General features: G+C 37.3%; 1 protein-coding gene across 5 annotated transcripts in view; it reads left to right on the top strand.

Annotated features, from left to right (window-relative positions):
* The window catches only part of KNL1 (kinetochore scaffold 1), a 57,399-nt gene extending 49,169 nt beyond the window's left edge, over nt 1–8,230 (top strand). For 2 of the 5 annotated variants that reach the window (XM_036445971.2, XM_045574326.1), the window contains 6 exons: nt 971–1,071; nt 3,587–3,655; nt 4,350–4,459; nt 4,653–4,771; nt 5,867–5,989; nt 6,749–8,229. In XM_036445971.2, coding sequence (XP_036301864.1) covers nt 971–1,071; nt 3,587–3,655; nt 4,350–4,459; nt 4,653–4,771; nt 5,867–5,989; nt 6,749–6,863 — 637 coding nt within the window. In that variant the 3' untranslated portion in view covers nt 6,864–8,229. Of the gene's footprint in view, nt 1–970; nt 1,072–3,586; nt 3,656–4,349; nt 4,460–4,652; nt 4,772–5,866; nt 5,990–6,748 lie in introns of those variants that run through there. The other 3 variants (XM_045574320.1, XM_036445981.2, XM_045574335.1) reach the window with 3 other exon arrangements.
* The last annotated feature ends 9,050 nt before the right edge of the window (nt 8,231–17,280 follow it).

The following is a 17,280-nucleotide window of genomic DNA, read 5'->3' as shown; positions in this document are numbered from 1 at the left end:
GTTGTCGGTCAACTCATGAGGAACCCATTTTCCAAACTTTTGGACTTTGCCAAGTGCACGCAATTGATTGGAAATTGTTTTTTCTGAACAATTTAAAGTTGTCGCAAGCTCTTGTTGGGTAATTTGAGGATTTTGCACCAAAAGAGCTTGAAGAGCTTCTTGATCAAAATTGGACACGCGGCCTCGACCACTCTTGTCATCTAACAAAAAATTTCCCTCACGAAATTTCTCAAACCAATGCTGGCATTTTCTGGCGCTAACTGCATCTTGACCAAGAGCACTACAGATGTTTTTTGCAGCCTCACTTGCTTTTCTTCCTAATTGGAACTCGTAAAGCATGCAGTGCCGAATATGCTCTTCATCCGCCATCTTCTTAGCCCTAGTTTTGCAACAAAAACCAAACCAAACACAAACTTTTTCAAGCAAAACTTGTTAATTGCACTTCACATGTTCTGTAGATACCACGTGTTTGAAGGTTATGTCAATACAAGTCAACGCCAAGCAAGATTTTAAACGAATGTTTAAAAACGACATTAATTATTACTAGACCCTATAGGAAGCAGCCAATCGATGTTTTTTTCTCTTTCATTCTCTCTCTTCCCCTGTTCCTTCCTAATAAAAACATATATTTTAAATATATATATTGATTTCAGAGAAGAGAGATAGAAACATCGATGAGAGAGAATCATTCATCGGCTGCCTCTTGCACATCCCACACTGGGGATGGAGCCTGCAACCTGAGCATATGCCCTGACTGGGATTTGAACTGTGACCTCCTGGTTAATAGGTTGACGCTCAACTACTAAGCCATGCTGGCCAGGCAATAAAAACATATTTAATAAATAAATAAGCTGTCTCCCAATCTAGTCAAAAACTAGCAGCTGCTGCTGGTACTTTTTGGGTGGTATCTGAAGTTAACTCTCTTCTTTTATCTCAAAAACAAAATTTTTTTACTTGTTTATCTCTCCAGCTGGTCTGAATGGGATGTCATTGAGTGGAGTGATGATCAAGCTGTATTCACCTTTCTTTATGACACAGTAGAACTCACTATCACTTTTGGAGAGCCAGTAGGTGAGTAGCAAAAGTAAGATAATTCTGCAGAAAACTGATATATGGCTAAACTCAAATCTTTATTTTACTATAATAATAACTACTAACATTAAAGCACTACTGAAACTCTTAGAAGAGGTGGTTAGCTCAATAAGTGAGAATAGAATTTTATTTTATTGGATAAGGAATAAAATATAAATTCAGCCTGGCTGGTGTGTCTTAGTCGTTGAGCATCAGACCATGAACCAGGTCAAAGTTCGATTCACAGTCAGGGCACATGCCCCAGTTGTGGACTCACTCCCTGGTAGGGGGTGGGCAAGAGGCAGCCTCTCTCATTGATTTTTCTCTCTATATATCCACCTCTCTTCCTCTCTAAAATCAGTAAAAATATATATATTTTAAAAATTCAGCTAATGAAAGTGCCCTTTGTACAATAGAAATTTTTCCTATTCAAATGTTGATCAATATGCTATTCAAATATATTTACTGTGAGTTCCTCTCTTCTGTTTCTTTTGTGATAGAGAATTTACTCTAATAGCTGGTGACTCTTGACTGTATTTTTGTACTTCAGTTAATCTAAAAGTTAATTGGAAGTCCCATGTATATTGGTGGGCTCATAAAAGTAGGTAGACATCACTATATGGTGACTGGAAAGAGTACTAGCTGATTTGTTAGATTTGTCTGTTAGTATCTTTAAGTCTTTTCTCTTGAAACAGTTAATTTGTCATAGCCAACTATGGGTAAACATGGACAAATTGGAACTTAGGATCTTTACATTCTTCCAGCCTCTAAACATATCTCTCTTGAAAAGTTCCTTTTCTCAGTGTATAGCACCAACTTCCATTCAGGTCCAAAATTAAAACTTAGCAATCACTCTATATCTCTTTCTCCCTTACCAGGCATATTTAAATCATTAATAAGACTGATTTTAACTTAATATTAATCCACTTTTTTGGCTTTTCAGTCCATCTAACCTAGATGGTCTTTTTGGATCTTCTCTTTTTCCTCTCCAATTCATTCTCCTTCTATAGCTCTAATGATTGTTGGAAATCTGATTATACACCTACTACTCTTAGACTAATGGCCAAAATATTTAATATAACCTATAAAGCTCTTTTTTCCCTCCTTTTCCTGCCCCTTCTTACATTATTTTTATGTCAGGCACAATGAAATTCTTTTATTTCCCTAAAACAGGGGTGGGGAAACTTTTCTGCCAAAGGCCATTTGGATATTTATAACATCATTCACTGTACATAATTATCAATTTAAAAATTAGCCTGCTTATATTTGGTCAAACATTTAATTAACTCACCCCTAATGCCTGGCAGGGTCAGACCAAATGATTTCATAAGCCTTCTATGGCCCATGGGCCAGTTCCCCATCCCTGCTTTTAAAAGATCATGTTTTTTATTCTCAAGTCATATTCTATTTTACCTCAGCTCCTACATACTGATATTTTTAATTCCTGGGACCCCTTTCCCTATCTTAGTCCATTTGGGCTGCTTTAATAAAAATATCGTAAACTGAGTAGCTTTTAGGCAACAGATGTTTATCAGTTCTGGAAGCTGGAAATCTGAGATTAGGAAACCAGCATGGCCAGGTGAGGACCCTATTCTAGGTTGCATGCTTCTGATTGTACCCTCACATGACAAAAAGGCCAAGCCAGCTAAGCTCTCTAGGGTCTCTTTTATTGGAGGTCTCTACCCACATGACCTAAGCACAACCCAAAGGTCCCACTTTCTTATACCATCACGTTGGACATTAGGATTTCAACATAGGAATTTGGAGGAAACACAAATGTTTAGACAGCACCCCCTCTTCACTAAATAAGTTTCTATTAATAATTCTTATAAGCACAGCTTAATTATCACTTTCTCAGAAAATTATACATATTTCCTCTGCTACTTGTCCTCCTATTATATGTTCTCATTGCTTCCTGCAGTTTTCCTTAATAATGTTTATTACTGTTTGTAGTTCTTATTGTGTTTATTACTGTAGTTATCTGTGTGTTCCCCCGAGCTGTAAGCTTCCTAAGAGTATAGATTGATTGTGTCTATTTGTCTCATGATTGTATTCAAAGTAAAAGGAATCAGAATTTGAGAGATGGGAGATAACTCTAGAATCTGGCAAAGAAAGTAGCTATTCTGGTTACCTAAAACTCATAACTGTAATGCTAAAAACATAAATGATTTTTACTGTATTTGCACAAAGATAGTAGGTACAGGAGGTCACAGCCTCTTTATATGGTTCCTGAAAATAATATCTTTGCACAGCAGTTAAGGAGCAAAGAAGGAGGCCTTGATAAATATATTATAAATTCATTACACCTTAAGTTTCTTTCAAAGGCCTGCCAATCAGTATAGTTCAGCAGTCCAAGGGAGTCTTTACCATATAGAGAGATTCAAGTATATACCTTCAACTGCCTAAGAAAAAGTCCTGCTACCCAGAAAGAGTAGGATTCTAAAGTACTTGAGTTGTACATAGTTTAAAATCAGATAATGAAAAGAAATACTGTCCTTATTTTGGTTCTTCCTAGTTGGTCTCCCTTTCCTGAACAAGGCTAATAGGAGGACTGTTGACCTGAATTTCCAATCTCTGTTAGATGGTAAGTTCAATGCATTTAAGCCATTAAAAATGTGTTGGAAATTTACAAGTGTGAATTGCTCCTTGAGAATTCTAAGTTAAATATAAGCACTAATAATCATAATTTGTCCTTAGAAATGTGTAGTAGACATAAACTGCTAGGATAATGTTCCAAATATTGGGTAGGTTTTAAAAGAAATGATTTATTATTATTATTATGACTACACCTTGAACAATGATTAATAATAGCTAGTTCCATAATCTAAAAATTACCATTGTGAGTATTTGTTCTGTATTAGGCATGTGTATTACTTACATCAACACTATGAGGAAGGTATTATTCCCCATTTTACATATTAGGGACCTACAGCTCAAAAGGAATATGTGTTGTGCTTAGGTTCATTCAAGTAGTAAGGAAAAACAGGATTTAAACACAAGTTTATGTTACATTTAAGCCTATGCTCTTAATCAAGTTTTATTCTGTATATGATAAAAACTTACATTTTTTATAAGAATGTCTTAAGTGAATCATATATTCTGATTCATGTGTTTGAAAATAAAATAAAGAGGATACTTAGATACCTAGTAGTTTGAAGGTATTTTTAGTTTGTATAATATCTCTAGTTTATATATTTTTCTTTTTTCTATCTTATATATTTATGTAAAATATTTGAATAATTAATACCTGCTTTTGATTTATTTTCTTCCTTCCTCAGAGGATAAAGCTCCTCCTTCCTCCCTTTTAGTTCATAAGCTTATTTTTCAGTACATTGAGGAACAGGAATCCTGGAAGAAGAAATGTACAACTCAGCATCAGGTACCCAAGGTAAATTCTAATTGAAGTATATAAAGGCAAATTATGTTATCTGTCCCAAAAAGCAAAACTAAAATTTTATGTGTATAATAGTGTATCATGAAATGATAAATATATTAAATCATTTAACTTTGGGGGATTCTCTATTAAAGAGCCACTAAACACTGAAATGTTTTTATAATTTTTTTTCTTCTGTTTTTCTCAGATGCTTCAAGAAATCTCACTGGTAATAAGCCATTGCAGACTCCTTGGAGAGGAAATTGAGTTTTTAAAGAGATGGGGACCAAATTATAACCTAATGAACATAGATGTAAATAATACTGAGTGAGTATAGTTCCCTAGGACTGCCATATAAGTATACTACAAACTGGGTAGCTTAAACAACAGAAGTTTATTATTATCTCAGTTCTGGAGGCTGGAAGTCTGAGAGTGAGGTGTCAGCATGGTTGGTTCCTTCTGAGGGCTGTGAAAAAGAATCTGTTTTATGTCTCTCTCCTAACTTCTGGTGATTTGCTGGCAATATTTGGTTCACCTTCACATGGTATTCTTCCTGTGTGTATGTTTGTGTTCAAATGTCCCCTTTTTGTAAGGACACCAGTAATTTTGGATTAGGAACCCTCCATACTTCAGTAGACCTCATCTTAACTACAATGACCTTATTTCCAAATAAGGCCACATGCTGAGGTGCACTGGGGTTAAGCCTTCAACATATGAACTGGGGGAAGGGCACAGTTAAATCGTAAAAGTAAGTAGTAGAAAACTTTTAAAAATATTTTGAGCCTTAGCTGGTTTGGCTCAGTGGGTAAAACGTCGGCCTGCGGACTGAAGGGTTCCGGGTTCTATTCCAGTCAAGGGCACATGTCCGGGTTGCGGCCTCAATCCCCAGTGAGGGACGTGCAAGAGGCAGCCAATCAATGATTCCCTATCATCATTGATGTTTCTCTCTCTCTCTCCCTCTCCCTTCCTCTCTGAAATCAATAAAAAATGTATTAAAAATGTATTTTGAGTTTCATAACTAGTAATGAAAAGCCAATCATAATAATACTTTGTTCCAGATGTTATACCTTCTGGCTGATAAGAACAAAAAATAATGTACACCTGCCCTCCCAGTGTGGCTCACTTGGTTAAGCATCATCCCATGCACCTAGAGGTCACCTGTTTGATTCCAAGTCAAGGCACATGCCCAGGTTGTAGTCTTGATCCCCAGTAGGGGGACATGTCGGAGATAGCTGCTCTCATATCAATGTTTCTTTCTTCCTCTCCTTCCCTTCCTCTCAAGATCTATAAAAACATATTTTTTAAAAAAGGAGAAAGAAGTAATGTACACATAAGTTTCACATACCATTGTAAAAGGAAAATATATTTGCATTTTATTCTGTTTTTGTTTTATATTTTAATTGAGAATTTTGTTTTTTACAGATTGAGGCTCTTATTCTCCAGCTCTGCAGCATTTGCAAAGTTTGAGATAACGTTGTCTCTCTCAGCACATTATCCATCTGTCCTATTACCTTTCTCCATTAAAAATCACCTTGGAAACATCAGGTGAGTGAAGGGCCAGCAGGATAGCACTTTCAACTACTGTTTTACCTTCGTTATATTATTTGAAAGATTCTTCACAGTGGTCACCAAATGATAGACCATGATGAGAATCAAATGTTACTACTCTCTGAATTCATTTTTAGAAATTTGTTCTTTTAAGGTCAGTGACATTCACTGCTACGTCCAGAGGCTGCTGGAGACCAGTGGTTTGTTTTTTCATACTGGATTCACTTTTTTAACCCTCTTACCTAAAATAAGAATTAAGGAAAAAATCCTGCATAAGGGTAGCCCAGGTCATATATGAACACCTTTTATGCTCTTAAAACAGAATAATCATTTGAAAAGCTGTGAAGTCATAATGCTTTTCTGAATTAGCCTGTAGAGCAAGACCTAAAAATATTTAATTTCTACTATATATTGTGTGACTTTTTAGATACACTGCTGACAGATATAAAAATGGCAGAATTTAGAATGTGTGCATCTCAAATCCATCAGCAAATACCAACAGTCCAACAGTTTAGATTTTTATAGCCAGAGAAAGCAGCTAGGCCAAGATAACTTATAATTGCATACAGAATTGTTTCTTAGGCTTTGTTTTTAGACTCTCAGTTCAAACTGAATAGTTGAATTATTTCCAGAAATGTCTATTTGTGCTTCCTGGGATTCAGAGACTAATCCAAAACAAAACAAAACAGGAGTTCCACTGAAATGGATATAAGTGTAAGTTTCCAGAAAATTTAATTAACCCTTTGTTCTTTTCAGCCATGATGACATTTCTGGCCTTCTATCTAAAGTGCCACTGGAGAACGACTACCTAAAGAATGTAGTCAAGCAAATTCACCGAGATCTGCTTCAGGGCTGCAGTTTCCACCAATAGAACCTTGGACCACAGCTGTAACAACCAAGCACAGTACACTTAATAATAACTTATGTTAGGGTCTCCATTGCTGTTTAATCTTCCTCTGCAGGTCCTAGAAAGAAGCCTAGTAAAATTCCTTTGGATGGTTTTCTTGTAGGGTTAGTTTTTAAAGCTCCGCAGTCAGGAACAATGAAAGACCTCAAACAGCCTGCTAACAACTTGCTTATTTTTCTACTAAAAGTTTAATTGGTAGAAAGTATAATTTTGTAGGGAAAGATCATTGATTTTGGCCCAGTGTATATATGTAAATATATTAATATTGATTTTGTGTTTGTGATATAGTAAGGAGATACATAGAAATACCCAGTGAGGTTTAGAGTGATACCATAAGGCATTTTCCAAGTTTTTGAAGGTTGCCTTACAGTGATATTCTCAATTCCTCTTATTAAATAATTACACTTTAAATAACAGAACACCAAAAGAGTAGTTTTTTTTTGTCAAATTCTGGCAGCAGTAATGAATTTACTATAGGTATTGGTTTCTGAAACTATACCTTTCTTAATATAAAAAAGTAAAAATATCCATTTGTATTGATTGAGCATTATTATCTGTGATGATATAAACAAATAGAAAAGACTTACCCAAACTTTAGTCAAATCCTAATCATGACCATTTGTGTTTATATTTAATTCTAAACTAAAATATATTAGCGTTTTTTTTTTATATTAGCATTTTTAAACTAATTCATCTTATTATTTTACTTTATACTTGAAGATCAGGTTAAAGTCCTGTGTTTCCTTCTTGGTTTGGTTTGAACTTCTGAGTTATTATCAATAGTCAAAAGATTACATGGTCTTTTAAGCTTTAAAAATCCACACAACTCATTTGCCATACAAGTCAAGATGCAGATGTTCCCTATTTCCATGACCTTGAAAAACTTTTAAAGTTACCAATATGATCTGTTTCCTATGTAACTTAAATTACTTTTCTTACTGGAGTTGTTTTTGTTTTTGTTCTGTAAGCCTACAAGTAGAAGTTTGTTTCATGCATTTTGGTAACCTGGAATTATCAGTTCCAAAATGATTTGGCTTGTAATGATGATTTCTGCTTTTGTGTGTTCGGAGTACATAATTGTAATATTTACTTAGTAATTTGATTTTTTTTCAAAGTATTGCCTATTTTTAAAATTCTTGGAAGTTTTCCTTTACTGATTGGAAGCAGATTATTTTTTGCACTATTAAAATAAGTTTATTATGTGAAATATTTTTTAAGCAGCGTCTCCTTATGAATTGAGAGTGTTTTTGCAATGTATCCAAAAGACCTCTGAAGGTATGACAAAGAAAACTCCCTCTAGGTGTATCAGGATGATGCTCTAATCAACTGAGCTACCCAGCCAGGACTAGTATATTTTTTTTCTTTATTTTTTAAAATATATTTTTATTGATTTTAGAGAGGAAGGGAGAGGGGGAGAGAGTTAGAAACATCAATAATAAGAGAGACTTATTGATCACTTGACTCCTACACCCCTTTCCCCCTACTGGGATCAAGCCCTTGGGTAGATACGAACCCCGGGACCCTTCAGTCCACAGGCTGATGCTAGCCACTGAACCAAACTGGCTAGGGCTAATATTCTTATTTTTAAAAATGTTTAATCTCAGTCTAATTATGAGGAAGTAACTAAATCTAGATTGTGGGACATTTTCTAGAAACCTGGCTTGGACTCTTCAAAAATGTCAGTGTTATGAAATCAAAACAAAAAAATGGGGTTGGGGGGAGACACTCTCCCAGATTACAGGAGACTAAAGAGACAAAAAACAAAACAAAACAAAAACCAACAATGCTTAATCCTTGATTGAATTCTGTATTAAGAAAACAACATATGCCGAAACCGGTTTGGCTCAGTGGTAGAGCTTCGGTCTGCGGACTGAAAGGTCCCAGGTTCGATTCTGGTCAAGGGCATGTACATTGGTTGCGGGCACATCCCCGGTAGGGGGTGTGCACGAGGCAGCTGGTCGATGTTTCTCTCTCATCGATGTTTCTAGCTCTCTATCCCTCTCTCCCTTCCTCTTTGTAAAAAATCAATAAAAATATATTAAAACAAAAAAAGAAAAAAAGAAAACAACATATAGCCCTAGCTGGTCCCGAGTTCAATTCTGGTCATGGGCATATGCCCGGGGTTGTGATCTTGATCCCAAGTAGGGGACATGCAGGAGGCAGCTGATCAGTGATTCTCATCATTGATGTTTCTATCTCTCTCTCCCTCTCCCTTTCTCTCTGAAATCAACAAAAATATATTTTGAAAGAGAAAACCTATAAAGGATATTTTAGGGACACTTGGAAATTTTAATATAAACTATATATTAGATAATATTCTTTTATTTTTCAAGTTAATGGAAAGAAGTCTTTATTAATTAACTTTTTTTTTTCTTATATTTTTACTGATTTTTAGAGGGGGGGAGAGAGAGAAAAATCAATGATGAGAGAGAACCATCGATCAGTTGCCTCCTGCACGTCACTCAATGGGGATTGAGCCCGCAACCCAGGCACATGTCCTTGACTGGAACCAAACCCGGGACCCCCGAGTCTGCAGGCCGATGCTCTATCCATTGAGCCAAACCACCCAGGGCTATTAAATAACTTTTATTTATTTTAAAATATATTTTCTTGATTTTTTTTTTTACAGAGGGGAAGGGAGAAGAGAGAGTTAGAAACATCGATGAGAGAGAAACATCGATCAGCTGCCTCCTGCACACCCCCTACTGGGGTGCATGCACGCAACCAAGGTACATGCCCTTGACCAGAATTGAACCTGGGACCTCTCAGTCTGCAGGCCAATGCTCTATCTACTGAGCCAAACCAGTTTCGGCTTAAGTAACTTTTAATATCAGAAAAATAAAACTCTTATAATTCTCTTTACAGCATTTATGTAATATCAGGGCTTGGCCATCTTAAGTTAAGGGCCCTTCATCATAAAATATATGGTTTTAAATTTGACTCAAATTGAATTTATAATCCCTATGACTTCCCTACATATATATAACAGAAGTAAAATTAGCAAATACTAAACTATATTGATAATTTATCATTCTTAGTTTGTGGTTTTAGAAACAGTACATGCACCTAATATATATCTCGATTCCTTGGCTTATTAGTTGCAATGTACAATGTAACAAAATACAAAATACATGCTTGGTGAACATTCCTTCATGTCTACAGGATGGTGCTAAGGATTATGTTTCAATACTGACATCTAACTATCCTATAAGCAATTAGCATTACATTATAATGTGCTATCAAGGCAATTTTTTTATACTGAAAAAAGTCAAAATAAAAACTTATTTGCAAACTTTTTACAAAACGTAACTCTTCAAGTGAAAAAATAAAATAAAATTTGCTCATGTACTATTCAATACACATAGGATACATTATATTCTTATGTTAGTGTTTAATTCCTGGGTGGGATAATAGTATTACGGTTCTATGGGAGAATGACCTTATTAGGATATAATGTCTACAACTTAATATGTGTATATGAGAGAGAGAAAAATGGGAAAAAGTAAATGTAGCAAAATGTTAACAATTGATGAATCCAGGGAATTGGTACATAGGTGTTTAATTGCACCATTCTTTCAACATTTCTGTAGGCTTTATTTTTTTCAAAATAAATAAAAAATTGGTTTGCCCGAGACCGGTTTGGCTCAATGGATAGAGCGTTGGCTTGGGGACTGAAGGGTCCCGGGTTCGATTCCGGTAAAGGGCATGTACCTTAGTTGCGGGCATATCCCCAGTAGGATATGTCTCATTGATGTTTCTAACTCTCTATCTCTCTCCCTTCCTCTCTGTAAAAAATCAATAAAATATATATTTTTTAAAAAAATTGGTTTGCTTGGTGGCTAAATAGTATAATTCTGAGATTTCATTCAGGCTTTGGGGAAGCCTCATGAACCACTACTGTAGTTGTTTTTAGGCCAAATTTAATTTCTTTCTGTCCTAGGCTATACCAAGTTCTTGCTCTGATGTTCCCCAATCCTTTGAAATTTTTCCAAAGAGTTTTTATTATCTTCGTTTTTAAAATCAGACCTAAGTCTGTATTAGTTTTTGAGTGGGTAAAACATTCACATGATCCAGAATTCAAAAAGTACCAAGTAAAATGGCGAACATTCCTTTAGGACCAGGACCCCAAACTTTTTTATGGTATTTCAGTGAGATTTAATGGCTGTCTAGTAATATGCTAATTAGACCAGACAGCCAAACAACCTTCCAGATGACCTTCCAGATGAAGCTGGGACTGCAGGGGCTGAGGCAGCCTCAGAGGCTGCAAGGGCCAAGTTCCTTGTACAAATCTCATGCATCGGGCCTCCAGTTGGTTAATAAAATACAGATTTCAGGTGTACAATTTTATAATTCATCATCTGTGTATTGTGTGTTCACCACCCAAAATCAAGTCTCCTTCCATCACCATTTATGACCCCTTTACCTTTTATTTCCCCACCCCTTATTTTTGTAATTTTAATAGATATCACCAAATTGCCCTCTAAAATAGTCATATAAGTTTTACTAGCAATGAGTGCCTGGTTCCTTCCCCACACTTACTAATATAGTACATTTTAAACTTTTTAAAAAGTTTTTTATTGATTGATTTTAGAGAGAAAGGAATGGAGAGGAAGATAGACAGAAAAAAGTATCGATTTATTGTTCCACTTAGTTCTGCATTCTTTGGTTGCTTCTGTGTGTGCTCTGACTGGAGATTGAACCTGCAACCTTGGTGTATCACAAACTTGGCATATCTAACCAATTGAGATACCTGACCAGGACCCCAAACTTTTTTATGGTATTTCAGTGTGATTTTAATTTGCATTTCTCTTATTACATGTGAGGTTGAGATTCTTCATATATATATCAGAGAAAATTTTAAAAGTTGATTTTAGAGAGTGAAAGGGAGAAACATCAATTTGTTGTTCCACTTATGTTTTAAAAATAACATTTTTATTTTCTTTTTTAAATACATATATTTTTATTGATTTCAGAGAGGAAAGGAGGGAGAGAAAGAAATATCAATGATGAGGTAGAATCATTGATTAGCTGCTTCCTGCACGCTCCACACTGGTAATCGAGCCAGCAACCCAGGCCTGTGTCCTCACCGTAAATTGAACCGTGATCTCCTGGTTCATAGGTTGATGCTCAACCACTGCCACACCAGCTAGGTAGTTCCACTTATTTATGCATTCATTAGTTGCTTCTATGTGCCCTGACTAGGAATCAAACCCACAACATTAGCACATCATGACGATTCTCTAAACAACTGAGTTACGCAACCAAGGCTTTATCAGAGCAATTTTTATCTCCTCTGTGTACTGCAAGCATGTCAAACTCGCAGCCCACAATAAATATTTTTGTAGCCCAGCTAATATAAGTATGTAAGAAATGTTTTAATGAAAATGTTGTAGCCCTAGCTGGTTTGGCTTAGTGGATAGAGCATCGGCCTGAGGTTTGATTCTGACCAAGGACACATGCCCAGGTTGTGGGCTCAATCCACCCCAGTGGGGCATCTGCAGGAAGCAGCCAATCGATATTTCTATCTCTGTAGTTCTCACCCTTCCTCTCTGAAATCAATATACTTTTTTTAAATTTTGTAACAATTTTCACAATATGCTGTTATGCATATTAATAACGAACTATGACGTTCGCTAATGACTGATTACTACAATCATGTTGCATTCACTTCCCTTACACACCTTACCTGGAGGCGCACCATTTCTCTTCACTAATACTAGCAGTGAATATTAGCAGTCCATTGCCACATCATCAGTGTTGGACTGACTGGTATGCGCAACAGGAAATATTTCACTTTTGGAGAACAAAAAAATAGGTTTATTTGCATTACACTTATTAATTTGTGCAGTTGTTCAGTGTCTGGTATTGTTAATGTTCAAGAAAAAATTTTAAAAATATATTTTATTGATTTTTCACAGAGAGGAAGAGAGAAGGATAGAGAGTCAGAAACATCAATGAGAAACATCGATTAGCTGCCTCCTGCACACCTCTCACTGGGGATGTGCCCGCAACCAAGGTACATGCCCCTGACCGGAATTGAACCTGGGACCCTTCAGTTCCCAGGTCGACTCTCTATTCACTGAGCCAATCCGGTTCCGGCAGAAAATATTTTTATTAGAATGTTCTATTATGTTAACAATTACTCATTTATGTCAGTCCTTTGAATTCAGCATTTCTCTAACGAAATAAACATGTTTCTATGAAAATTGAAGCTTCTGTTTTTTTGTAGCCCACATGAAGTTAAACCTTGTTTATTTGGCCAATATTAGCCTCTGAGTTTGACATACTTGGTGTACTGTCTGTTGATAACCTTTGTGTAGGAAGCGGTTATAGGGTTAAGCCTCAGACGGACCTGCTGGCAAAGTCGCAAACAAGTCCCAGCTTGGAGGGCACAGTCCTCTAAGCATAATTAAGCTTGACCTTGTAACTGCTTCCTAGATTTTTCCTGGGTAGCTAATGGGCTGTGGGAGGGGCAGAAAGTGCTGCCAAAACAAGTGAAACTTAGAACAACATTGTAAATTACCTTGTTTGTCCCTGATTATAAATAAAGCACCAGCTTTGCAGTCTGGATCTGTTCTGTGGCCTCAGCCAGGCACAGAAGATCCACCTAGACCCAGCTTATTCTCTTTGTCTATCATTTCTCCATCCTTCGTCACCCCGCTCAGGCTTGTCGAACCCTTAGCTGTGCTGGTGCGGCACATCTTTGCTCGTTTTTCTGATTTATCTTTCTCACAGATTTGTAGGATTCCCTTACATATAAGAAGAAATAACTTTTTATGAGAAAGGTTGCCACATTTCCCCCCAGTTTTTAAAAAAATACATTTTATTGATTTTTTACAGAGAGGGAGGGAGATAGAGAGCTAGAAATATCGATGAGAGAGAAACTTCGACCAGCTGCCTCTTGCACCCCCCGCACCGGGGATGTGCCCGCAACCAATGTACGTGCCCTTGACCGGAATCGAACCTGGGACCTTCCAGTTTGCAGACCGATGCTCTACCACTGAGCCAAACCAGTTTCGGCCCGTTTGTTGTTTTATTGACTCTACTTATGATGGGGTTTGTCATTAAGAATTTTAAAGATATATAGTCAAATGTATTAATATTTTCTTTTATAGCTTTAAGGGTTTGTGTCATATTTAGATTTTCCCCATTGTAAGATCCATGGTTTCTCATAGAACTTTGTTAATCCTCACTTAAGGATATTTTTCCATTGATTTTTTAAAATATATTTTATTGATTTTTTTACAGAGAAGAGGAATAGAGAGCTAGAAACATCGATGAGAGAGAAACATCGATCAGCTGCCTCCTGCACACCCCCTACTGGGGATGTGCCCGCAACCAATGTACATGCCCTTGACCAGAATCGAACCTGGGAACTTTCAAGTCCTCAGGCCGATGCTCTATCCACTGAGCCATACCAGTTTTGGCTGTTACTGGTTTTCCTGAAAGTGTTTCTAATGTTTTACCAGTAAGCAGGTGATGGCAGCTTATATGGAGTGCCTGTATTCTTGATCATGTTTAGGAAACATAGTTATCTTTTTCCCCTTCATCAGAAATTTATGTTGAATTTTATTGAATGATTTTAAAAATGATAAAATTAACTATATTATTTTGTCTCTTTGATCTGTTAATATTAATAAAAGACTTCCTAATATGGAATCATCCTTGCACTACTCAAAAAGATTACTTGGACACTGGGTTTCTCTTTCTGAATTTCTCTTTAAATGTTCCTGACTGACTATGCTGATGAGATTATTTTTCTTCAGACAAAAAAAATTAGGCTTCTGCTACTTGAGTTTTGGTCTTATCAGAGGTTGCCTCCCTGAGATTTCAGGCAGGTCATTTAGGTTATAATTAAGGATATATCAAAAAATGTTTCAATTATACATTTATATGAATACTAGAAGCCCAGTGCACAAAATTCGTGCATGGGGGGTGGGGTTCTCCTCAGCCCAGCCTGCACCCTCTGCAATCCGGGACCCCTTGGGGGATGTCCCTGAGATCAGGCCTAAACCAGCAGTCAGATATCCCTCTAACAATCCGACTGCTGGCTCCTAACTGCTCACCTGCCTATCAACCTGATCACCCCTAACTGAACCGCTGCCTCTGCCTGCCCTCCTTATCACGCCTAACTACAACCTCCCCTTCCCCCCTCGCCAGCCTGGTTGCTCCCAACTGCCCCCCCCCTGCTGGCTTGGTTGCCCCCAATTGGCCCCTCCTCCACACTGGCCTGGTTGCCCCTCACTGCCTCCATCAGCCTGGTCACCCCATGCAGTCTGCTGTTTGGTCGTTTGGTTGCCCCTCACTAACCTCCCTGCTGGCCTGGTTGCCCCACACAGTCTGCTGTTTGGTTGTTACTGTTACTGTGATGGTGTCCCAGAAAATTTGCATATTCCTCTATTGTTAGTATAGCTATTAATGAATTATTAATTTAACCACTAGTGAGAAATCTAGTTTGTCTTATTCTCTAGTTCTTAGTGGGTTGTCTGGAGGAAGGGAAGAGAAAACTATTCAAATTGGTTTAAGCAGGGGGGGAAAGGGAGATTTATTGGAGTGTAGGGCCATATTGACCTGAAGAGCAGTTAGTGCTTTTGGGTTCATAATAAATTGGAAGAGATCTAGAAAGCAGTTAGAATTCAAAACTGTTTGTCTCAGACTCTTTCCCACTTGCTAAGTCTCTCAGTTTCCTTTTTTAAAATATATACAATATATATATATATATTGTGTGTGTGTGTGTGTAATATATATATATATATATATATATATATATATATAGTTGATTTTTTTTACAGAGAGCAAGGGAGAGGGATAGAGAGTTAGAAACATCCATGTGAAACATCAGTCAGCTGCCTCCTGCACACTCCCCACTGGGTATGTATATGTCTTTGACTGGAATTGAACCCAGGACCCTTGAGTCCGCAGGTTGAAGCTCTATCCACTGAGCCAAACCAGTTAGGGCTCATTTTCCTTTTTTAAGTGATTGTTTGAGAGAGAGAGAAACATCTATTTGTTGCTCCACTCATTCATGCATTCACTGGTTGACTCTTGTATTATATGTGTCCTGACCTTGGATGGAAATCTCAACCTTGAGGTATTAAGTAATGCTATCAGGCCAGGGCAATCTCTCAATTTCTTAATCTTTCTGCAGATGAGATTTCTCTCATTTAACATCCACAAAGCCACAGAAATTTAAGTAAAGGTCAAAGAAATGTGACTTCACTCAGCAGAGGTATGGGGGGGGGGGGAGGAGGGATATGGATTTGCAGATGCTCTGAGGAATATATGTGAAGAATAGGAGGTAAATATGGGTGTCTTTGGTATGGAAGGCAGCTCATTATCACCCCAGGTACTATCTATAATCACTAAGTTAGGTTGGTTGTACAATACTTCAGAAAGCTTCCTGAATCTGTTGTCATTGCTCTAACACAAGCCTTCATCTCTTGCCTGAAATACTCCAAGAGCTTCCTAACAGCTTTTGCTCTTGACTCTCTCTCCTGAAATTTATCCTGCAATGACACAAGATAATGGTGTGAGGATTAAGTGAAAATTTTATGAACTTTTAAACCACTTCATAAATGTAGTGGTTGTGGGGAAACAGATCTAACATATGACTCGTCTGTTTAAAATAATTTCAGTGATTTCCTCATTACCTACATAAAGACTGAAGACTATACATGCTCTTAAGCCTCTTCATAGCCTGAACTAAATGAAATGTAACTCTCTCCAGTCTCAGAACCTCTTACGACATGTTCCTTTCATCAGACAATATTGTTCCTTGACCATGTGAAATTTCTACGTCCATAATGCTCTTATTTGCTTGTCTTCCAGCGCTGCTTCTTTGCCGGGGAACCCCTATTCATACTTTAAAATCTTAATAATAGATTAAACTTTCCAGTAAAACATAAGGTTTACCTTCAAGATCAATGCCTCCCTTCCTTTCTTCCTCTGCAGTCCTGCAAATCTTCAGCATAGCTTTTCTTTTTTTTTTTTTTAATCCCCTCCCCGCGCTCGATTTCCAGGTTTCTCCGCCTACTCTGCCTTCCTCAGCTCCCCCACCTCGAGACCTGGAAAACGCCTGGCTCTCGGAATTTGAGTCAGAGAGGCCCAGAGCTACTACCTAAAGCACCAACAGCTCACGTTTAGATCCTTAGGAAGTTGCTCTAAGGGGCCAGCCTATTTCCAGAAGAGGCTGAGGACACGCTTCCGCCCAGACCGCGGGCGGTGCATACTGGGAGATGTAGTTTCTAGCTGACCCCATTCCTCTTGAGAGTTGTAGTCCTCAATCTGATAATGAGAAGGCGGCAACTCCCAAGTTTTGAGTTCGTTTTAAAGGATAAAAGGAAGAGGGCAATACATAGCGTTATGCTAGGCCAAGTTCCGT

This window comes from Pipistrellus kuhlii, unplaced genomic scaffold (genome assembly GCF_014108245.1).
Source record: "Pipistrellus kuhlii isolate mPipKuh1 unplaced genomic scaffold, mPipKuh1.p scaffold_m20_p_1, whole genome shotgun sequence".
In the NCBI taxonomy this organism is placed as follows: domain Eukaryota; kingdom Metazoa; phylum Chordata; class Mammalia; order Chiroptera; family Vespertilionidae; genus Pipistrellus; species Pipistrellus kuhlii.
Note: the sequence above shows the minus strand (reverse complement) of the source record. Positions and strands in the feature narration are given on the sequence as shown.